This window comes from Cuculus canorus, chromosome 5 (genome assembly GCF_017976375.1).
Source record: "Cuculus canorus isolate bCucCan1 chromosome 5, bCucCan1.pri, whole genome shotgun sequence".
Classification (NCBI taxonomy): domain Eukaryota; kingdom Metazoa; phylum Chordata; class Aves; order Cuculiformes; family Cuculidae; genus Cuculus; species Cuculus canorus.
In genome coordinates, this window is record NC_071405.1 from 36,688,561 (window position 1) to 36,713,307 (window position 24,747).

At 37.0% G+C, this 24,747-nt stretch overlaps 1 protein-coding gene across 6 annotated transcripts in view; it reads left to right on the forward strand.

The window, feature by feature from the left end:
- The window catches only part of SBF2 (SET binding factor 2), a 259,658-nt gene that overhangs the window by 114,379 nt on the left and 120,532 nt on the right, over window positions 1-24,747 (forward strand). For all 6 annotated transcript variants that reach the window (XM_054067549.1, XM_054067552.1, XM_054067555.1 and 3 more), the window contains exons 4-6: window positions 6,755-6,868; window positions 8,488-8,598; window positions 10,879-10,984. In XM_054067549.1, the coding sequence (XP_053923524.1) occupies window positions 6,755-6,868; window positions 8,488-8,598; window positions 10,879-10,984 (331 nt within the window). The remainder of the gene's footprint in view (window positions 1-6,754; window positions 6,869-8,487; window positions 8,599-10,878; window positions 10,985-24,747) is intronic.

The window sequence follows — 24,747 nt, forward strand, 5'->3', positions numbered from 1 at the left end:
CTTATGCAGTCCAAGGACCAACTGCGCCAAAGATGCTTGCTGCACCTTTAGAAACCTCCATGAATTTCATGACCTGGTAATGCATTTTTATTGCTACTAATTTGTATCAGAAGAGTTTCACCAGTTAAATAACCACTGCATGAAGAGCTACCACTGTTTGTTTGCATTGAACATATTTCAGTTAGCATGCTGATGGTGGTTGGTTTTATTGTTCCTCCTTAATGCAAATGACCAGTTTACTTTGGAGTTGGTGTTTTGGATATTGGTCTGATATTCAGGTGACCAGTTTCTATGTGAGATTATTGGTGTCGGCAGAAAAGGCACAGAAAGAGTAAAAATAAGCAATAAGAAAAAGACCTGAACTGAAGGACTTTCTAAGAGTTTTGCTACCAGTTCGATTGATTGAGCTTTTGTCATGTTTCATGCAGTGTTGCTGCTTCTGTTTTGGCAAGCCAGCACACACAATAGCTCCAGTGAAGTATCTCTCTTGCACTCCTTTGGTGCTAAGCACGGAAACTAAACATTTGCACTACTCTTGGCCTTAAAAGATATAACCTGAAACTCAGAATTTTCAACTCTGAATATTTATTTGGAATCTAAAGCAAAGAAAATGCGGTGGTCAGAACAGGTAGCAGGACTATTTCATGCTCGTATTTGTACCTGCTTAAAGTTTGCTCAGCAGTGCATGTTGTATACTGAAGAAAGCGGGACACTGTGGTGAGGTATGGAAATGCCTTCGATCTTGTGTTGCTAAGCTAAGCTTGTGCACTCTCTATTATAGATAAATCTTTCATAGATTTGCAGGTTCATTATATTCGCTTTAACGTCTCCCCAGATAGGCTGGTATCGGCACTGAACTGGCAGTGCTAAATGGTTGCTCATCACTTGCTCCATCAGAATGTAAATAATTTTTACAGTACTCTGTGTGTGACCTGTTAAGAGAACATTTAATCTACATTTGAGATTTAAGAATCTTTTTGCTCGTGATCTACACCTGTTTATTTGAGGAATGTATGCCATACATTGTTATTAAAATTATTCTCTGTTTAATACTTGAAATTCTTGTAATGCCATGCTTTCAAATTCTTATCTCATTACAGTGTACTTGATAAACCACTGCAAACTATACCCAGTTGTTCTTGCACATTTGTGGAGATGTAGAGGGTTTTGTTAAATAAAAATTACACCAATTTAAAGCAGGACAATACTTTATTAAATATGTGCATCGAGGCCACAAGTATTTGATTTTAACTGCATGTTTTAAATATATTAAAACTTTCTCTAGACTGTGCATCTGGGACATCATGCCTGATCTGTTGGTAGATAATTCCGGTTGTCAGTTGCCTTTCGTATTAAGAAATACTTGCATAATTAGTCTGAATTTGTCTAGATTGGGCTTAATGCCAAATTACATCCCCTGACTAAACTGAGGAACAAATTGTTCACAGCAAACAAGCAAATAAATAAATAATAGAGTGATGATGGACAGCTGATTTTTTCTAAACTATTGATTGTCAGCCAGGGAAGTGATGACTTTTTTAAAAAATTTGGTCATGTGAACTTCTATTATTTTGTGAGTTGAGTTGTTTTTATTTTTTTTAAATGCTTGCACGAATACGTTTATTAATTCAGTTGCTTTTACTGACCAAGTTCATAAACTATAAAATGATGCTGTTAGTTCAATTAGTTGGCTGTTGTACATTCCACTTTAAAGGCAAACAGCTGAAATACAGGCACTCACGTTCTCTCTAGTTCTGTATTCTCATTAGTTTAAGAACCTATGGAACATTCCTGTGTTCTGTCTGGAGTTGGATATATGTATTTTTAGTGTGCATATGGGTGTTTACATTTGATAAAATACATCTAAAAGATTGAGTTTAAGAACATATTAGTCTACTTTAAATGTACAGGACAAATTTTTTTTGACCAGTCTCTTAAGAGACCACTTTACAGCTATAGCAAACAAGTTGAGCAAAATGAAATTGCACCATATGTCCTTCAAAAGAAGTTTCACCGTTTTCTGATGCTCTGTATGTTGTGTAGGAAAAGAGGGTAAAATAAAAGGCAGACAAGTTAACAAACCAGAAATGCTGCCTGAACACCAGAAAAGGTGCTTCTATTTAAATGTATGATATATTCTCAACCATGTTCTGCTTACACAAAAAATAAATGCTTGTTTAAAACATTAAGAATTTAGTTCTATATGTAATTTTAAAACTGGTTATCTAAATTTTTTCCTGTACTTTTTTGATCTAAGGGTAACAGTTTGACAGGGCTGTTTCTCCAAGAGATGCAGTGGGGGTGAGAAGCAAAAAAAGAAAAAAAAAAAAAGCAGTCTTTAAAAAACTAGAGACTCCTGTATACCTTCCATGTTTCAGATGCCCAGACTGTCACGATCATATGTATGTGAACAAGGAAACCTCTGAAGGAAGATTTCTGCAAAGACAGGCGTGATTTTGTGGATAAGATGTCCTATAATGAACATAATAGTAATGGTAGTATTATCTGATAGATTTTGTGGACAAACTGCTATACAGACTTGAGTCAGCCATCGTTTCCAGATCCCTGCACTATAGAAACTAAGACAAGATGCAGAAGAAAAGAGGAGTCTGGGTTTGGCAGGCAGGGAACAGGATCCTCTTGGGCCTCATTCAAACATAAATATAATTACTGGGGACTACGTATTTTAAGTATGGTGAAATTGTGTACGATCACAGATCATCATACAGTTCCTTTCATTAATACAATTAGATCAGTCTCTGTTATCTATTCCTTAGCCTACTGAAGAGTTTTTGATTAATCTGATGTTAAAAAACAAACATTTATTAATTTCCAGTCTAAAGACACAGATATTTCTGCATTAGATTTTAAATGTATGTCACCTTTTAGAATATCTTTAAGCGCCTGGAACAATGATTTGCTCTCTAGTGGTACATTTTTCTCATCTCAGCTGTTTTCAAAGTCTGCTTGTATATAGAAATAAAGAGAGGGGAATAAAAGAAAATGTGAAACTTAATTGAAATTAAGGAAATTCTTAATCTTTTCTACTGTAGTAGGGGGGCTGCTAGCCAATAATATAGATCAGAAATATCACGGAAGCCTCATAGTGGTAGACAAAGTATCGTTATCTTCTTCCAACCAATGAAAGCACAGAGGAAACCACTGATAATCAACTATATTTTAAAAAATAAAATAGCAGCATTATCTTACTTCTTATTTAACTAGTTTACATCCACCTTTCAGTTTTGGTATCTTTAGCAAGGTTTTCCTTAACATCCAATTATTTTTATTAAAGTTGTAAACTGAATTATATATTTATCAAATAAAAAGATATTGAGAAAAAACACCAACAATCAACTCTTTTATTTTGCTAGTTTTGATTGGAGGATATTTTTTGCTTAGATTAGAAAGCTGATAAAGAAAGATGAAATGTGCATGTGTCTGAGCAGAAGCATAATGGGAAACAATTAAGTTTGTGGTTTTACTGCTTTGTATTTGGTATTGCTACAGAATGCTTATGCAGTTAATACTTTGCTTGAAAAGTAGGTTAAAAGTCATGCGTTTGAAATGATTATCTACTTAGTCTACTGACTCCTAATAATGTGCCTGCGTGCCTGTCAGAACGTTCAGCCGTGGAAGAAATATGGCTTAGTCACGTTACATTTTTCCATAAATCTTTTATGAAGTGAGAGAGTGTTTTTATAGTGCAAATGATTTATCAGTTCAGTACTGTGCTGCTATTGTGCCCGTAAATTTTAAATTAAATCTAATTATGAATTAATTCAAGACATGATCTAAAGTTGAGTGGATTTTATGAAAACAGCTTGTAATGGAAACATCCTCCTTGTCTGTGCACCCTGAGTTTTCATTATCTTAGTACCATGTGAATCTAGAGAAGCTTGCATATTCCCTTGCCTTTAGAAGTGTGGAATATGTTTTAATTTCATTTTTCCTAATGTTGTCATGGTCCGTGGTTTCAGATAGCCGGAATCTGTTGCCTCTGTGCCTAGAATTCATAATTACTCTTTAGCACGGTTGGTATGATAAACTTTTGTTGATTATATGTTTAATGGTGTATAGCCACTAGACTATAATTTAAAAATTCCTCTTGCATTTCTAGGGGCAGGAGAAGGGAACCGTAATTAAGAAGCTCTCCCTGTCAACATTATAATAGATGCAAATAAATTAACAAGTGCGGGACATGTGACTGTTGAGATACTGTGTTACTTTGTGAATCAAAATTTTAACCTAGAAGTGAAATGCAAACTAGCCTATGTACACTTGCCTATGTATTGGTTGTTGTTTAGGTAGGGATTAATGTACAGAGACAAGTATACAACCATGTGTGTATTTATATTGCTGTGACACTTGTTTTTACTTTGGCATGAAAATATTATACATATCTTTTAATGAAAATGGATTGGTTAATATAAACCTAAGTACTGTCTCTTGCAAACCATTTCTACTTGAATGCTGAATTGTGTTTTAGCTAGGAGGCTGTCTTCAGGTCAGGGAGTTCCTGAGCCGTAGATTGCTGGACACAGGGAGGGTGCACTGGAGGAACGGCCACTCTAGGCTTGCCTTTGGTTCAGGGGGCCCTTAGTACCAAGACAGGGTACTAAGCTATAGATGAATCTTTTGTCTGACTCAGTATAATGATGTTTATGCTGTCTTTATGCCCTGAAGAACCTCTGTGGCAGTTTTCTAGGAACACCAGAATCTCATTTAGCTTGTATATATAAATATAGTATTTGTTTGTATATATAAATACTAAAATATTTTATGGTATTTGTCTCTCCTCTGCTATACATGTGAAATTACACGCCCTTTTTTGTCTATATAGTGATGCAAGTAGAGAGCACCAAGGTGCATGTGCGCGCACACACATCTCTGCATCTTATTCTTTAGCGGGAGCCTGTAAGACATACTTTAACATAGGTTGACACCCTTGAGTGGTTGAGCAGCTTCCCAGGGGGACAAACGCGTATTCAGGACAGAAGCCTGAAAGGCCAGCTTTGAATTCATGGATTGAAGAACAATGGGCAAAGACTCAAATGTAGACACCTTCACCAGTGGCTCAGGTTGGGAAGTAGCTCTTTATTACCCTACAGCTGTCGGTGTGGCTCCTATGTTCTACCAGCTACTAGAACTTTTCAGCTTGGTCCTAGAACTGAGAAGAGCATTTAAACACAAGCCTTGGTGTGGTGGAAAAAATGGTTCACAGGTGATGATGATGATGATTGCTGCCTGATAGCTGATGTCTTCAGATGCCACCATTTGGCTCTGACCAGAGACACGGGACTGGACAGGATAGGACTGTTGTTATGTATTTTATTTTAGCAGAAAGTTATTTAAATTAGTTAAAACAAGTCCTTCTGACGGTACTTGTTCAATTTTCTACTAGAGGAACAGTTATGCTGTAGAAAGGTGATCTCCATACTTTTTTGATCTTGAACCCCATGAATAAAATTTCCACATGAAGCTTATTGTAACAAAACATTTTTCATAATTAAAAGCATGTATTAAGTCAGTTTAAGTACTTCTAATATCATTGCTTTAACTTCTTTTGTTTGGATACATGCGTTTGCCCAAAGGAATCATACACACTGAATTGAGGTTGTGAACTAAAGCTCACAACTCACAGCATTCCTGGCATTTAAGAGGATTTCTATCAAGTTTCTTCCTTTTAATAGAAAATTCATGTTGGATTTTTTTTAAAGGAAACTGAAATGATGACTAGTAACATGACAGAAATAGAAGGCAGATATTTCATGTTGTCTCATGGAAAGGGAAATAATTTTTCTCGTATTCCCAATTAAGGTAACAATGTGATTTTTTATTAGAAGAGTGTTTGGTCAGAATAAAATAGAAATCTGGTGGGTGGTGTGAGGGTGGAGAGGATTACATCAAAAAATTGGAAAGCACGGACTTTCTGTCATTCGAAAACTTAATCAGTTAATTTGTCAAAGAATGTGTGGAATTTTAGAAATGGAAGTATTTAGTGACATCTTTAGTTTTGGCCATGAATAATAATAAAATATGTGTGATTGAATAGTAGGCACTGGCAAGGAGGTTATAGCGACTTGCACAATACTGTGAATAACTGCAAGTTTATCTGCATTGTACCTTTCTCTTTTTTTTAACCAGAAACTTAGTGGCTCAGAAGTTTGAGAGAACTTTTGAGAAATCTGAACTAGTTTTCTTGTGAAGAAATTCCCTTAGATTCCGAATTCACTGGGTGAGGCTGGGCATGACTTGATAGATAATTTTAGCTGTAACATCAGTGGAAATTCTATAAGAAATTGAATTACATGAATTTTATATTTACAATCAAATTCTTTTGTGAAATATATTATTTCTGTATTTGGAGTGTGGTTGATTGTAAGTCAGCTAACACTTTGATGCGAAAGGATCCTGTTCTATAATCCAATTCACTATCCAAAATGTGAAGCAGGGAGCATTTAATATGAAATACTGTCCTGTTAAACTGCTGTCTCGGAGATCTTTATTTTAGGTACATCAGTGCATGTATTCTCAGGTGAATTTTAACAAGTGTAACTACATCTGGCAGCTTTTACGGAGTTCAGGCGACCACTGGCATGTGCTCCTGTTAGTTGGCTTTGTTACCAGTTTCAAATAATGCATTCATTTTCTTTTCTATAGTTCTGAGAAATGTTGCTTTTTATATAAGAATGCTAACGTTTTATTTGGAAATTTCTTTCTGCTTATTAATTGAAGTGTTTCTGTTTTCAAGGGAACAAAAGAAATTGAAGGTGAAGAGGAGTCTGGTTTAATTCCACCTGCAGAAGTATTTGCTCCTAAAAGTCTGGTGTTGGTATCCAGACTAGATTATCCAGAAATTTTCAGGGTAAAGAACTTGGAATTGCCATTGATAATATATGTCAGCATATGGTTTTAATGAGCAGCAGTGACAGTACTTTTGATTTAAAACATCTCAGGATTGAGTTGGGAGTTTAAAAGCAAAAGTGGGCTTAGATTGAACTAGATAAAATTCAACGTCTGTGGAGGTAAATAGCCCCTGTAGGTTGAAGCAGTGTATTTTTACTGTCTGAGCAGTTTTAAATCTGCGTAGAAGATGAAGTAGAGATTATTCTGGGCCCAGTTTACTGTATAATGAAGGAAATTATTAGAACAAAATCAGACTTGCTCAGATAAAACAAAAACATTTGCAATATTTCCAAATAATGGTAAATTAATAGTGAAAACCTAATTTTCCTTCATATGTAAGGCAAAATTTCAGAGCCTCTTCCAGATTGAATTAAGATGCAAGTCAGAGATTTAGGATCTTGGATTACTTTCAGCTGATGAAATATGGCTGATCTGAGATAAATGAAAAGCTTAAATTTTTATTAAGCTAGTATGTATTAAGAGAAATATATTTCAGTTTACAGATCAAGGGAGGAAATCATTCAACAGTTAAGTTTTAATGAGACATTAAGAATGACTGTTCAGGGTGAGATTAGAAGTCCATGAAGCCCAATATTTTGTGTCTGATAGAGGCCCATAGCAAATGAAAGCAATGTTTGTAAGGATAGGGCAGGCTGTAGAAGTAATTCCACAAAATACTTTCCTAATTCAGTGTGAATTACAGTTAAGTGACATCCTGAACCAGAGGTGCCAGTTGTTTGTGTTTTCATATTATTTGTCCAGTTTCTTAATATTCGTATTTTACAATAACCCGTGGCAAGGGGTTTCACAGCTTAACTATGTGTTATATGAAAAGTTACTGTTGGAATTATTTCTAAGAAAAGAATTTCTGAAATATTCGCTGAACTAACTATCGCAATTAGAGCAATAAAAGCCTCCAAAATGATGCTGTGGAACAAAAAGCTTCTTAGAACATGATGTTAAATCATCTTACATTAAATTATAGATAAAAATGATAAATCTATATCTGTGATTTCTCAATCAAAACTGGATCCATACAAAAAATATGGAAATGCTGAAGTGTTAATATACTGTTCATTGTAAAACAGGTTTATAGTGCAATAATTAAAGAATACAAGTTAAATAATGTATACAATTGTTAATCCTTGATGCTAGTTTTAGAAATGAGCCTCAAAAGCTCATAGATTCATTAGTGTTATACACTGGAAATCAGTCAGGTTTAGGTCCCTAGAATTCACAGGTGAAGCTATGTTCATTTAATAATTTTAAAAGTAACTTGTATAGAGCACTTTTTGTATAATGAACAAAGCACAAATGTTATTTTTTTTTTTAAAAAAGAGGATATATCTGCACCTGCCAATACACCCATCACTTCTAAATACACAAGCTATTTTTCTAAAAAGATACGATTGCTTCTGTAGCAAATTAATTTGTCTTCATTTGGAAAGGAAGTACTCCACTGCATTAATACCCATCAAGACAGACTTATTTTTTAAAAAACATATGCATAGATCTTTAAGTAATTTGACATCTGCCTTCCCTGTATAGCAGTCTAATATACTTTGTCTATCTTTCTAGGCTTGCCTTGGCCTGATCTATACTGTGTATGTGGACAGCCTGAACGTGTCATTGGAGACTCTCATTGCAAATCTGTGTTCATGCCTTGTCCCTGCTTCTGGCGGGTCTCAGGTAAATGCAAAAAGAAGGGTATTTTTCCAGTTAATTTAATTTATGAAGAAAACAAAAAATAAATTCTTGAAATATTTTTGAAGGAAAAAGGATCATAGTTCAGCTGAGTGCTTTCCCTGTGGCCCGTGAGTGCTTTCCCTGTGGCCTGTCTTCTGAAGACAGCAAAAATTCCATTCCAGGATAAGGTCAAAGGGTTAATTTTGTCACTGAGTTGGCTTCTTACAAGGCACAGTAACAAATCAAGCAGTTTGTATAAGTTTAGTTTTTAATAATAACGTGTGTTCAGGAATATTTCTGCTTGCTACAGATTTTTTTTTTTGAAGGCTTCCTTTCTGTGCCATTTTTTAATACGTCCTTCACTTCAGTTCATTTACCTGTGTCTTCTCCTTGATGCAGTTCAGGATTCCACTGGTCTTTACTTTAGTAACTCTTTTAAATTTCTAGTTTCATAATATTTAAAAAAATTGCTAAAAAACCAACTTGGACGTGGTTTTCTCAGAGGGAATTGAATATTCTAGGTAACCTATGCATCCAAAAACAAGGAAAAAGTTTTCCAGGAAATACACTTCTCTCTGCTTTTTACCTATGCTTTCTGTGAGCAGAAAGTCAGGTTTGTTTGTTGATTCACTTTAAATAAATTATTCCTATACATTTGTGGGTTTCTGACAAGCCGATTAGATCTTACGTGCTTGGCCTTCACTTTATGCTGTGAGACTACTGGGTAATCATAATCCTTATCATGAAATGCACCTGGAAACCAACTATACAAATGGCATTATTTTAAAGGTAGTTTCTCAAACTTCCCACCTAATCCATCCCACCTCCTTGAAATCCCTGATTCTTTTCTCTTTTTCCCGTAGCCCTGACTGCGTTGGAATTTCTCTTAGTGCTATAAGTGGCAAAATATCTTCTCAGCTTAGTCAAAGTCTGCCTTATTGCTCTCCAGGCAAACACATCTCCGTGTATTTTCATCCCAAGCCTTTTTGTTTTGAAGGGGAGTAATTAATTTTTTATGTGGTTATCAAACCCCCTCTTTTCTAGTAGTATTTGAACCTCATATTACAAGTTTTGGTGATCCACTTGAACTTCTGGCTCCTGTTCTTACCTTTTTGTTGGTTTGGTTGCTTTTTTTGTTTTCTTCTTTTTTTTTCCCTCTATCCATAAATCTAGCTTTTCCCAGTGGCTGTTTCCTCTGCTAGAAAAGGGAGGAAAAGTCATGCTCCTCTGGCTATTCTCCCTTCTGGTCTTTCTCTTTAAATAAAATATTCTTTCATTTCAAACTTAATTTTGCTAGTCTCAAACTATCATTTCCATGAGAAATTAAGTTCTTATCTTTTCTTTCTTCAGCTTCATGCCTCCAGGGCTAAATCTGAATTATGTGTATTAGCATGGAAACGTTCTTCTGAGTCTTTGAGGAGCCTCGCAGGTTATTAATGTGTTTGCTGTTGAAATAATCAGCTGCAAAATTAGTTATTGACCTTCATCCAGGTCTGCTGTTCAAGTGCCAGGGAAGAGCATCTCTGACTTGCTTGGTTTTACTGTGGAACGCTTTGGTTTCAGACATCTGCTGTGCAGCAACTAGATTGCCACCTTCATACATTCAACATCTTTGCTACAATACAGAGTGAAGTTATACCACACTTCCTGCTTGTACAGAAACGCCCCCCACCCCATGGTAGTTAGGGTTAGAGGTAACCACTTGAAATCACCCGCTGCTTGAATGTCATGTGATTTTCTCAAAGAAGAAAGCAAATTGTTTTGCACTTACGGTGGTTTATTGGGTTGTGATACACAAGTGCATTCCTTTCACTCCCATTTCCTGCCTCCCTCAATGGAGGGTATGTTCTTGTGCTAAAAAGGTAACTAAGGTTTCAATTGTCCTTTAATATGCAGAGCAGGAACATGGGACTGGCAGAAGTGTCCTCTTCAATACCCATATGTCACAAGTATGTTCATGATTTGAATGGATTTTAATCTTTTTTTTTTTCCTGGCTTTTTTTAATGTATTAAAAATTTAATATCAGTTGCCTAAAAGCCATAACTATTTAACTAATTAAATGGAAATGCATGGAAGGCACTATCATGGGATACATTCAATGAGACATATCACTGCTCTCAAATTATATTTCAGATCTGTTGGTCAACTCAATAGTTCTTACTGACTTTAAACTTCTGTATACAAAATAAATAATTTTTGGCAGCTGAATCACTTATCTGTATGATAATGGCTTGTTTATGCTATAGAAATTAAATTTATACTAAAAAAAAATTCTTTTACAGAAATTGTTTTCTTTGGGAGCTGGGGACCGACAGCTGATACAGACTCCTCTGCATGATAGCCTGCCTGTTACAGGCACGAGTGTGGCTCTTCTCTTTCAGCAACTGGGTATGTCTACGTCACCTTTGAAAGAAAAAAAATTTTTTTTAAATTGTAGAATGAGGTATTTTCTGTTCTCATTTAGCTCAAATCATGAGCCAAGAAAGCTACATGGTAAAAATTAATTTCTTTTTAATGAAAGAATGACTAATAGTGCTTTAATCCCCTAATCAGACATTCATATAAACTTTCTGTTCATCCTGCCTGTGGTAAGTTATTTCCAATATTATCTAGTTATCTGTAAGTGGACTGTGAGTAGAAGTTAGCCTGACCTCTGTTTACTTACAACAGTATTTATGTAAAAAGATTGCTCACCAGGGAGGTCAATAATAAAACTAGTGCAACTGAAAAGGTGAGTAGAAAAGATACTGTGTGCTAATAGTGGTAATTACATGGAATTTGTATTATTCTGTTATTGTGAATTATTCCCTGTTTTTCAAGGAAATGATCTAACACAATCCTTATCAAATACTTTACTTGTCTGTCACAAAGTAACAAGGGTGTGTTACTGTTACCTGGGTACCTCATTACTAGTCTTCTGTGTCTCATGAAATTTTAATGCTCTGTTAGTCTTCTTTCCCTTAGTTTGTGAAGTGACTTTGAAGAACAAACTTGTAGCAGCCATGGATAAGAGCGCAATTAGTGATATTTCACAACTTGTGAACCTCATGGTTAGTCTCAAGTAATCTTACAGCCCCAGGGTATGTGTTGCCATCCATTCTTCTCATAAATGGATAGTAAGAATGGATGAGAACTGGAAAAAGAATAGTGAAGGGGAATAAGAGCTACTGTCACAGGAAGCGATGACAGATCCGATGAGTACAATGCCATCTACTACTGATATTTAGTTCTGTCCTTCCAAAAAGAATATTATCCCAAAAGGAATATTTTTTTTTTTTGATAGCAGTTTAAATTAAAAAACAACATGGCTAACGTGATATAGATACTACTTATCTTTACCACAGCCTCTGAAGTTTCTATATAGCTTATTATGTCAAGATTCATTAAGGTTACTCTGGGCAAGCTGAGTGTGATGGTTTAAACATGGGTAGGCCTAGCAACTTTTTCTCTTTTATGAAGGTATGAAATGTAGTGTGAGGTACCGTAAATACAGTATGTGATACCATGTGGTGTGGTATGTTTGTTCAGTAAGTAAAGTATGTAATACCTAAGTTGAGGCAATTTATTTTGGGCGATAGTAGTGAAGGCTGCTATAAATTCACAGCTTTGAAAATGTCCAAGTCAGCAAGGCTGTTAGGTATTGCTTGGATGGGTTAGTTACCGTGTATTATGACACTTGGCTTTTGTACGGCAAGTTGGAATTGTTCTGTTTTGTCAATTGCTTGTTGCTCACAGTTATGCTTAGGGACACGTCAGCTGGCCTGAAGAAGAGACATACAGAATAAAGCATGTGATTATGAAGCTTGGCAAGTCTTCACTAAGAGAAGTTATAGGTTTATGTCCCGTTGTCATGAAGAGATCATACAAGTTTGTAGGAAAAAAACAATTATCTCAATACCTGTTCTTTTCTGTGGTGGCATCATTTTCTTTTGCACAAGGCTGTCAAAACTATTAAGAGCTTCTGAGGTGGTTTTCACAGAATCACAGAATCACAAGGTTGGAAAGGACCCATTGGATCATCGAGTCCAACCGTTCCTAACACTCCCTAAACCATGTCCTTAAGTACTTCATCCACCCGTTCCTTAAACACCTCCAGGGGAGGCGACTCGACCACCTCCCTGGGCAGCCTGTTCCAGTACCCAATGACTCTTACTGTGAAGAATTTTTTTCTGATATCCAACCTGAACCTCCCCTGACGGAGCTTCAGGCCATTCCCTCTAGTCCTGTCCCCTGTCACTTGGGAGAAGAGGCCAGCTCCCTCCTCTCCACAACCTCCTTTCAGGTAGTTGTAGAGAGTAATAAGGTCTCCCCTCAGCCTCCTCTTCTCCAGGCTAAACAACCCCAGCTCTCTCAGCCGCTCCTCATAAGACTTGTTCTCCAGCCCCCTCACCAGCTTTGTTGCTCTTCTCTGGACACACTCCAGAGCCTCAACATCCTTCTTGTGGTGAGGGGCCCAGAACTGAACACAGTATTCAAGGTGCGGTCTCACCAGTGCCGAGTACAGAGGGAGAATAACCTCCCTGGACCTGCTGGTGACCCCATTTCTGATACAAGCCAAGATGCCATTGGCCTTCTTGGCCACCTGGGCACACTGCTGGCTCATGTTCAGTCGGCTGTCAACCAGCACCCTCAGGTCCTTCTCTTCTGTGCAGCTCTCCAGCCATTCTTCCCCCAGTCTGTAGCGCTGCATAGGGTTGTTGTGCCCCAAGTGCAGGACCCGGCATTTGGTCTTGTTAAACCTCATCCCATTGGTCTCGGCCCAGCAGTCCAGCCTGTTCAGATCCCTTTGCAGAGCCTCCCTACCCTCCAGCAGGTCGACACTTCCTCCCAGCTTAGTGTCATCTGCAAACTTGCTGAGGGTGCACTCAATGCCTTCATCCAGGTCATTGATAAAGACATTGAACAGAGCTGGACCCAGTACTGAGCCCTGAGGAACTCCACTTGTGACTGGCCTCCAGCTGGAGTTAACTCCATTGACCACCACTCTCTGGGCCCGGCCATCCAACCAGTTTTCAACCCAGGAGAGTGTGCGCCTGTCCAGGCCAGAGGCTGACAGTTTCTGAAGCAGAATGCTGTGAGAAACTGTGTCAAAGGCTTTACTGAAGTCCAAGAAGACTACATCCACAGCCTTTCCCCCATCCAGTAGTTGAGTGATTTTGTCATAGAAGGTGATCAGGTTAGTTTGGCAAGATCTGCCTTTTGTAAACCCATGTTGACTGGGCCTGATCACCCGGTTCTCTTGCGTGTGCTTCATGATAGCACTCAAGATTACCTGTTCCATGACTTTCCCTGGCACTGAGGTGAGACTGACAGGCCTGTAGTTCCCCGGATCCTCTCTGCAACCCTTCTTGTATATGGGCACAACATCAGCCAGCCTCCAGTCTAGTGGAACTTCCCCAGTCAGCCAGGACCTCTGGAAGATGATGGATAGGGGTTTGGAAAGGACATCCGCCAGTTCCTTCAATACTCTTGGGTGGATCCCATCCGGCCCCATAGACTTATGGACGTCTAGCTGGGCAAGCAAGTCTCTAACCGCCTCCTCTTGGATCACGGGAGCCTCAATCTGCCCCTCTAACTCTTGGATTTGTAAACAGAAGGAACAACTTTCTTTGCTATTAAAGACTGAGGCGAAGAAGGCATTAAGTACCTCAGCCTTGTCCTTATCCCCTGTCACTGTTATTCCTTCTGCATCCACTAGAGACTGGATATTCTCCCTCGTCCTCCTTTTCCTGTTAATGTACTTGTAGAAAGACTTTTTGTTGTCTTTCACAGACTTAGCGAGTTTTAATTCTAGTTGGGCCTTGGCCCTCCTGATTTTTTCCCTGCACGATCTCACTTCGTCCCTGTAGTCCACCCAAGATGCCTGTCCTTTCCTCCAGAGCACATAGAGCTTCTTTTTCTTATTGACGCATCTTGAGATCACCCTGCTCCACCAAGCTGGCTTTTCCCCCCGCCGGCTCCTTTTCCGGAACACAGGGATGGCCTGCTCTTGAGCTGATAGGATTTCATTTTTCAAGAGCGCCCAACCCTCATGGGCTCCCTTGCCCTGAAGGACTGTTTCCCACGGGACTTTGCTAATCAACCTTCTGAACAGGCCAAAGTCTGCCCTCTGGAAGTTTAATGTGACTGCTTTGCTAACCCCCTTCTTAATCCCACCTAGAACTGAAAACCCTATCATCTCATGATCACTTAATCCCAGGCGTCCTCCAACCGTCAAATCCCCAACAAGACCTCTTCCTGTCTCTCTCCTCCTATTCTTTGGTGTGACGAGGACAGTAGTTGTTGCTTGGGAACAGGCCTGATATTAGTCAAGTAATCGTCAGGTAGGTTATTATTTTTTTTAAGCAGCTACTTGAACCCTTTGCAAAAGGGACTTACTTTTCCCATTGCCCATCTGACCACTGCGCCTCCCGCTCCCTGCCCCCAGCGTACTTCAGTGCCCAGCTGATGTCTCTTTCAAAGCTTCTGTATCTAGGATATCTGGATATAGCACAACGGTAGAATCGCTTTGTGTCCTAAGGACATAAATTAAAAAAATGTTTGCATTTTCACAGTGTACTTCACCTGACAGAGTAGCACATAGTTCCTTTCACATGTAGGTCATGGGCTCTTTTGTTCTTCTTAAGGCCAAGGTTTGTTAAATGATAAATTTCTGCTTGAATTTACTAAAAAAGAATCTGTTTGCAATGGTTCTTGAATATAAAAAGAAGCATGAACAACCTGTTTGAAATAAATTCTCATTTGTTCTCAATTTTTACATAGTCTTATGAAGTGTTAAAAGCAGTGAGTCCAGAAGGATGTAGTAGAACATTAGAATCATAGAATCACCAGGTTGGAAAGGACCCACTGGATCATCGAGTCCAACCATTATTAGCTTATCCTTTTGAAAAAGCTTATTTTTCTAAGATAAGGCCTAAGCCTTGCCTCTGGGGATCATGGTTGAGCTTTTCAGAAGGTTTTTTGTGCTTTTTATACCAATATTCACACTTTCTCTATTACTCTCATTCCATTTGAAGAGGAGATTAATGCATCTTTGCCTCTACCAACATGGGCAAAAGCATTCTGGTTCTGTTGGCCAGTGTGGTGTTGATTACTCTAATAACAGCTGTTATTCTATCAAATACTTTTGCTTAAGACACAAATACTGACTAGGCTGTTTGTCAAGTAACGACATGTTCAGTTATTTCTCTTCTGGTACAGGTCACTTAATCCTATTTAGAAAATTTAAGAGTAGCTAGAAAAATATTTGTGAAATGTATAAATCACCTTTTTAAAAATAGCTCTTTCTTTGAGGAAGATGAGTGGCAAGACCACTATGAATAGATACAAAAGTAATTTCAACATTTATTTTGAGAAATATTGTGCAATAGTCTCATCATGCTTTTTCTACTTGGCAGGATAATTCCGTGTCAGCGGATGACCCTCCCTGTATTACCAAGTTCACAGCATATCTGGAAATAGACCTTATTTTTACTTAGGCGTTAAACTACAGTTGGGAAAAACATCCCCAAAGGTTTTAAGCTTAATAATAAGGAACAGCAGTGTTTGATATCTTAAATCATACATTCTTTTTTTATTTATAAAAAATCAATTTATGAGAATAACATGACAAAAGCCAGGCCTGTGTCTGGATCACTACACCTAAAAATGATTTCATCAACAAGTATTAGCTGGAAAAAGAGTAATCATCAAATTACTTTTTAAAATTATCTGTGCTAGCTACAAGACTTTCAATACTCTTGCATTTCTCATTATCTTGTAGTAAGATGGTAGGTATCTATAAAAGCTTCAAAGACAATAACCTCTGTCAGGCTCAAAGGAGATTTTGGTTATATTTCTCTTCTCTTTCGCTTTATTAACAGTACATTCCTGCGTTTCTGCCTTAAGCTCTTTTCATTTCTCCAAACTCCAGCCATACTTGCCTCCTCTGTTCTACTGGCAGTATGGTTACTCAGCACTGCCATATTCAATCATTTGTGTCCAAGACACACACTTCCACCTCACCCAAAGGACAGTTTTTTCAAATGAACGTGGGACAGAGTATTAATTAGAGACCTGAGTAGCAAAACAAGAAACTACGGTTTAACCAGCACTTTTAATTTTCGCATGTTTCAAGGGCTGGAAGCATGAATCACACTGCTAACCTGAGTAGAACAATTATAAAAAAAATATTTTCTTGAAGAACTATTATTTCCCCCTACTTTCTAAATGCCTAAGCAAAGACAAGAGAGTTTTTTTCCTTCCATGGCTTCTTGTTTAGTGTCTTATCTGGGCTGCTTTCCTATCACTGATTTCCTCTGTTCCATTTCAGTTGCCTGCAATCTTTTCCTCCTCATATTTCTAATTCACCACTCGAATATTTTCAGTAGAACTCAAACTGACTTTCAGTGTTAGAAAGAAAGTAATTTTTTAAGAGGCAAACACAAAACTTAGATATAAATTCTACTTTGAATTTTCTGCGTGAAGACACAAAGTAAGGGTGCTTTTGAATTCAAGGCCATATAGAAAAGCTGTTAAATAGATGGAATGGGTTGAAGATGAATAGCAGTGCTAGGTTGAGCATTAGCAACATTGCCTTTAAATTGTCCAAACTATAACATAATTTCTATGGAAGTGTTAAACATCATATTTTGTTTGTTATCCCTCAGCCTTTTTACTTATCTTAAAACATTTTGCATCTTGAAATTCTATATGTACCATTAGGCAGTATATGAAGCCTCTAAAACGAGTACTTTAGAAATATTATATATGAAGACTACAGTGTCATTAATTATCAATAGTTCCAGATGTCAGAAGTGACTGGTTAAGTAAACTTCTATGGATTGTTACAGTTGCAAAAAATAGAAATACTAGGACAGGTGTGTGTGTGATGATGCTTGCACATTCCTACCTTTCTTTTGCACCAGAGCCAGTACTTCTCTGATACTGCAGACATCTGCTTAAAAACAAAGAAACAAATATTACAAAGCAAGCAAATGGAAAGTGAGTAATTTTCCAGGTGTTTCTGCTGCGGGACACCGACAGGGATGATTGGTTTAAACAGTCATGAAGCTGGAACCTGTTTCTGTTATACGATGATAAATCCATTCATAACAAAATGATGGGATCGTCTATTAACTATCATTACCTGTTTATTATTTTTTAAGGTGGACTATCAAAGTGCACAGAAGGAAAAGAAATACTGTATTTCCTGATTTTTCAGTCTTTTAATTTGTTAGAAATTAATGAATAATGAGGTGGTTTTTAAAAATATTTTGGTTTTGATAATGAATCTACTAAGATTGTTTTGTTTATCTAAAAAATTTTTTTGGGGGAAGATCTTAGTTAATTACAATAGCATTATTTTATTTATTTTTTTGATGAAGGTTTACTGCTACATCTGTGTTTGGAAGTAGATATTTGTACAGAGGGATTTAAAACTGACAAACTTGCACTTTATAATTTTGGTTAACACATTAAAACCCACATATTTTTAAATGGTTCTGTAATAGTGCCAATGTCATTCAGCATACATTTTGCTCTTGGAAGACCCGAAATCTCTGCTTAGGCTGATAGTTCAGCAGGCTCTGTCCTTGGTTCTTATAAATATTTCCTTTGAACGCTGGTGTCAGGGCCCTGAGCGCATCAGCAGCATCCCGAAGCCCTCTTGCAGGATTGAGTTGCCTCTGTTCAAGGGCAGTGTTGATGCACCACAGCTGTGTAACCTTGACTCAGTCTGTTGAGGAACGAGCTGTGTGAAACACTGGGGAAGGAGGAGCCTCTTGACCTCTTCACTTTGATGCTGCACTTTAAGCTCAGGTCATGCCCTTAGTCCTTGTCTGAGCAGTGTTGCAGTGATGCTTGTGCCTGACAACATACTGCTCTGACCCGAATCCTCACCCATCGACTGGACACCTTGGCTTGATCTCAGGCCTTCTTCCTAACTGTGGACTTGGCTGGTGATCACTGTGACTGACCTGCCGGCCTTCTCTGGACCTGACGCTGGATTCTGACTTGACTTCAGATCTTACTCATCACCATGACCTTGACTGGCTATCTTGGCTTTTGGCTGTACCTAGCTACTGTGAGGAGACCTACCCAACTCATTTTGACTTGGGTACTGGTAGGACTCCACCACTTCTTGATGAGTGCACTGTCCTTTCCCACTTTGCTTCCATACTTGACACCTGCCTTGCCTTGTGTTATTAAACAGTGTGCTGTTGCTGGTCCCTGGTAACTGGTGGTTCTTAAATTTTCGCCACTTACCTTCCAAAAGTCTTGAGAAAGTCAATATTTTTATTATTAGTTCTTCACAATAAGTTTTGATCCCTTTAATACTAAAAATCAAACTTTGCAAGTCCTTTAAGAGATGTTCTTGTGCACCCTTACCTGCCTGGTGTAGTTTGATCCTCAGAAAGACATCTTCCTTGATCTTAAAATATATGCACTGGTTTGACTTTCAGCATTCTGCAATGAAGCTGATTTCGTCTGTTAAGAACCTTTGCAACGTTTTATTGCTTCCCAGCACTATACCTCAGAAATTTTGACATGAGCTACTGGAGTGTGATTGTTGACGTATCACAAAGATGAACATCCCACAGTTCAGCAACTGTTGACCTATGGAGAATGCAGAGAAATGGTCCAGTGGAAATAATTTGTAATTTTTTGTTTCATTTTGAACTACAAAGAATCACTGTGCTGAGTCAAACCTCAACACCATTAGACAGCAGAAAAGTTCAAGTGTGAGGTGGTTTGCTTTCCTGATGAAAGGGAAGATCTTGTAGTCTACAAACTGCACTGTTTAGAGTACAAATTAGTAGACACGTGTACCAAAAGACAGCAGTATTGGCAATGCTGTCAAAGGTGAGTGGTTTGCAAGGCTGTTATGGTTAGACTGCATCCTGTACAGGGAAGAGGCTGGAAAGTTTATTTGAGTGTCATATGTAGCATAAGAGCAAGAGAACCTGAATGCTTGGCAAAAGATTGCGCTTTTAGTTAAGATCATAAGACACTGCCCCAAGTGCCCTGCATCATAATTCCTTAACTTATTTTCTTTTATGATAAGGTAGGGCTTAAATACCAAGTGACAATTTTCTAGAATAATTGGATCCAAAAGCACAACCCAATTGTGCAGTCTCACGCTTGTGTATATTGGCTTCAGTTTCCCTTCTCTGAAAGTCAGAAGATCCAATCCCATACTCTTAAGTAGACCCACTTCAGTGTTACGTCAGGTTGGCCATGTAGACACAGATTGTGGACCAACTGATGCAAATTAACGTTTGGGAGTTTGAGTATTTCTTCAGACTGTGGGCAAAAATTCGTGAGAAATTTTTAGTTCAATGTCTGTAAACGTAATATTTCGGCACATGGCTTAATGTTTAACAGTCCACATGGATACGAAGCTCAGTCCATTCTTGTTCAGCTCTATCAAAAGACCTCTGAGTCTACAGCAATTTTTCAGCCTAGTAGTTTGCTGAACAGGGCTACCCATGGCTACTTATTAAAGTATCTTTAACTTGACTTGATGTAGCGACGCTCTTCATTTTATATATTTGCACTCTCATCTGATACGTCTCAAATCATTGCTAAGGCAGATGGATCTTTTATGGAAACCTTGTCAGGAAAACAATAGGAAATAGAGCTAGAACATACTAGTTTTATGATTGAGATTTTTTAGGTAATATATGATAGTTTATTCAACCAATGGCTCTTCATAATGGCATTCTTATTTTCATATAACTTCCATGTAAATTTTATAAGATAATATAATAATGTTAGAATATAATTAATGTTACCATGATTATTAGAAAATACCTACCCAATCAAAAAGGGGAAAACTGAATTATGATGGTCCTCGAATTAGTTAATTTTGTGATAGCTAATTTTTAAACTGACAGTACTTATAGGACATGCTACACTTTACATTTTTACTCTGACTGAACGTAAAAGGAGTTCTACTGCTTAAAAAGTGTAGCCTCCTTTAGAAAACATAAATCTCCAAATAACCCAAAATATAAAAGGAATGTATAAATTGTTGATCATATTATTGCTCATACTGGCTTTTAAAGACTACTTTTTGTTAGGTTTTTCTGCTGGATTTTACCCCTTTATTTTGTTCTGTATTATAGACCGTATGTGTTACCATTTGCTTGTTCTTACATCAGTGTTGTTTGAAGAGAGGAGTTTTTGTGTACACCTGGTCAAGCTGCAGAAAATTATGAGCTTCAAGAACAAACTAATATGAAAAGGTCACGAATCAATTTAGTCTGGAAGTTAAAAAATCTTTTCTAACCATAGGAGGAGAAAAATAGTGAAATAGTTGTGGGTGGTAGCAAATAGCGTCATTACATTTAAGGTAAAGCTTGATCAGTTTGGGAGTATCTGATATAGTCATGATGGTAAAAGTCTAGACTCTTTCACTGTTTATAGACCTATCAGTCCCATATTTCTAGGTCCAGGATATATTAAGGCAGTCAGAATTTTTGCTTTTAACTATATTTGTTGACACTTTGAGGAATATTTTCTGTAATGTAATAGTTTCTCATTATTGTAATTGTGATTTAGGAGAGATAATAATGTTCAGCCTGTCATATAGTGTTCTTTATGCCAACAGAAGACTATCGAATTACTGTATAAATGAGAGAAGACATTCCTGATAAATATATATGTGTATTTGTATGGCTGGGAAATATTATGAAAGGGTCACTGCACAGTCAGCACGTGAGCTGGCTTCAGCTTGTTGACTAAGAAAATCCTAGTGTCTTCAACACAGAGGAAGAATGGTTTATATTTTAATACTTCATTATGTTCAGAAATAAGCTGTGTTCAGCTAAGCAATGAGAGATTTAATCTGTGCAGCATATGACATGGCCAAATGCAGCATTTTCAGTACAGCAATACCTATAACTGCGAGTAATACCTGTAACTAAGATCACAGCATTGGTGTGGGGCCTTTTCAACATCTCATGTTTGTTATGAGACTTTAGTGATATACACCAGAACTTCTTTGTCTCTGTCAGGTTGTTTTCAACCTTCTTACCCAACTCACTTAACTTTCTTTCCATGAGAGGTCATATATCCTGTGATGGGATCATATATTCCCTTTGTTGGAATTTAACAGGATGTATGATTAAATTAAATTAAGGCAGTTTTGCTGAAGTATATAGTCAAGAAACTTCTAAACCTACTTTGCTCTTAATAAGTTGCCTACAGTCCAGCCTGTGGAACCTGGTACCACATGTTTCTTGAGTGCATGCTGCTGGCTTATGGTGTAGTTTCAGTTTAAATCCCAATGAGCAGTCAGCTGTGATTAGCTCTATAACCCAGCAAAAGAGAATTTACTGTTCAAACTTTCCAAGTAGATTTGTGTAGTCTGTCAAAGAACAAATAGATTACCAAGGGATTTAATATGGCATTTACTGGTAATGGGCTCTTACTGCTGCAACAGCAGAACGAAAAAGAAAGAGTTCTTTTAGGTGCTGTTGGAAATAAAGGAATATTATGATAGTGAATTTTGTACAGGTATTCTTCTGCAGTCCCGTGTAACTGTGCTTTGTGAATGGTCACTGAGGCTTTATTTCCCCAGTATCTCAGGAGGTCAGGAAAATCTCAGACAATTTCACAAAGAAAGAATTTCTAAAGATACTAATCATTTTGCAGAAAATCCACATGTAGTCTTTTAAGAAAATAAAGTGACTTTTTTCACTTTTCATGTTTGTTTGTTTGCAGTTTCCTTATTTGAATATTTGTGGATTTATGCTTCATGAATATCAACCAATAGCGGCTGGAAATATCTCTAGCAGAATATCCTGATTAGCTGCCTCTGTTCTTGTTGTCTTTGCATTTGTTTGATTCCATTAATATAATGCTTCAGTAGTTGTGTCCCTTGAGAAGGACTTTGTAGTCCTTAGACAGGAAACAGATATATTTGCAGTTTTTTGTGCTTCCTCGACCATTTTTCCTGTGTACAGTTCAGGAATGACAATACTCTTCTCATTCTTAGATATTTTGTTTCTAAGGATTGTAGTGGTATTACTCTCGCTCAGCATTCTTTTGTTAAAGGACCTTTTTCTGCTTTAAGTGAATCCAGTCAAATAATGAGCATCCATCTTCTCTGTGAGGATTTAATTTGCAGTATTTCTACTAAGAATATCTTACAATCCATTACTCATGGCAGCCTTTCCCATATGCTGTACTGTTCTTTTTCATATTGCAGCTTCTCATAATTTTGTGGGTTTAATTCTTTATTTTGCCTATCTGTTAGTGTCGTTCTTAGCTGTGAGTGAAATACTTGCTTTTAAAAGTTTATGTAAATAAATAAGCCTTGTATTTATCTGAAATTAGTCATTCTAATTTTTTAATTCAAATTAAATTTTCAAATTCAAATCTTTTGAGACTTGCTGTTGTTTGTGTATCTGCAAAGATGACAAAAGGTATCTATCGTCAAGGTAAAAAGCCACTACCTGTTTTCACGTACTTCTTACATTGGTGAAAGTGAAATGTACCCATTTCATACCTTTCGCATCTAACTTTGTATCTACAGAAATTCTAGTTTGCACTTTGTGCTTAGAAGTAAATTAAGATTAAGGTTTCAACATCAAGATCTATGATACGCTAGTATCTGAACGTGGACGTCACCATACTGGGTTTCTGATGCCACCTATCCGATATGGCAAAGTTCCATAAAAAGGCTATTACTAATGTGTAAAAGTTGTTCAGGCTTTATTCTGAGACAGTTCTTGAATTGTCAAGATGGACAGTAAGGGGTTAATTACAGTAATTTCATTCTGATGTGCCATTTCCCTGTTAGGTAACATATTTCGCTAATAAGCTTATGTGCAAAATAATTTCCAGTAGTCTCTAAAAAGTCACGGTTATAACTTTGCTTTCTATTCATCCTCTCATGGCTTTGAATCTGTGGTCAGAAAAGTTAAAATTTCATTGTTGTTATAATTTTCTTGATTTCTATCATGAAATTTTGAAAACTAATTGGGTTGTTTGAAAAAAAATTTAATGCTCCTACTGAAAGTCTCCTTTACTTTGTCAGACTATTTACTGTATATGAACGAATTTACCAAAATCTAGTAAATTGAAGTATCCATTTTTAATTACTTAAATAAATCAGCAGTTGCAAATAATTTCTCCTTCACATTGAATTACAATTTTAAATTTGCTATCAGAATAAAGAAGGATATTTTTGGCTAATTTAATGTCTATAAATACTTTTTATAGCATGTGCTTATTTTTCCAATGTGTCTTTCAGTGTATGTGGGAGAGAAGGTTTCACAGAATATTTGTTACAAGCAATAAATTCATGTTTCTTAAAAGGGCAGTTCTAAAGAAGGAAAATAACATATAAAAAACTCTAAAATCATGGGAACATTTCAGTAGCACTCTCCCATGTCTACTTAGGAAAATTGGGCAGCATTTTGGTTCATTAGTATGTATCTGCTATTGGATTTCAGTCCACTCAAAATTCTTTTACAAAATTCTTTCAATAAGTTTTGGTTAGTGTGGACTTGTGAGGGTTATACAGAAATTCTGTATCCTGATATTAGTGTTGTACATGGTTACTGTTTATCTTTTAATTAAGGCTTTCTCAGGTCTGGAATACTAGATATTGATGACATCAACATTCAAACCAAATAGCTACTTATTTTAGGTACCTTACTAGATAACTAAATAAGCAGAAAATGAGATGGGAAAAATAAATCATATTTCAGCACAATACACTGTTACTCAGATGTTAATGCCTGCATGCACATAGAAACAGACAGTAAGAGAATAAAAACATCTGTTTTAATCTGATAGTTAACTGTTTAGTATTGAAAAATATTGCTTGCCACCCTCCCCGTAGGTGAAAAAAAATAATCTCATGTTTGATTTGCATGAAGGTAAACAGTTTTGAATTTAATTTTATATGCAAACCTACTTTGACTGACATTCTCTTGGCATTTATTCTTTAGCAGAATTTGGTTTTGATGGGTGTTCAGTTAAAAAAAAGAAAGAAAAATACAAAAGCAAAAGCAACATTTAAAATTAAGTAACTCAATCTGGTTTTAGTAGCAGCTATCAAGGCTGACTGTATGAGCCAGACATACAATCAGTTGCAAAACTTGCAATTGATCTTGCTGGTTATATTTGTGTAATTCAAAGTTACTGCTTTAGTGTAA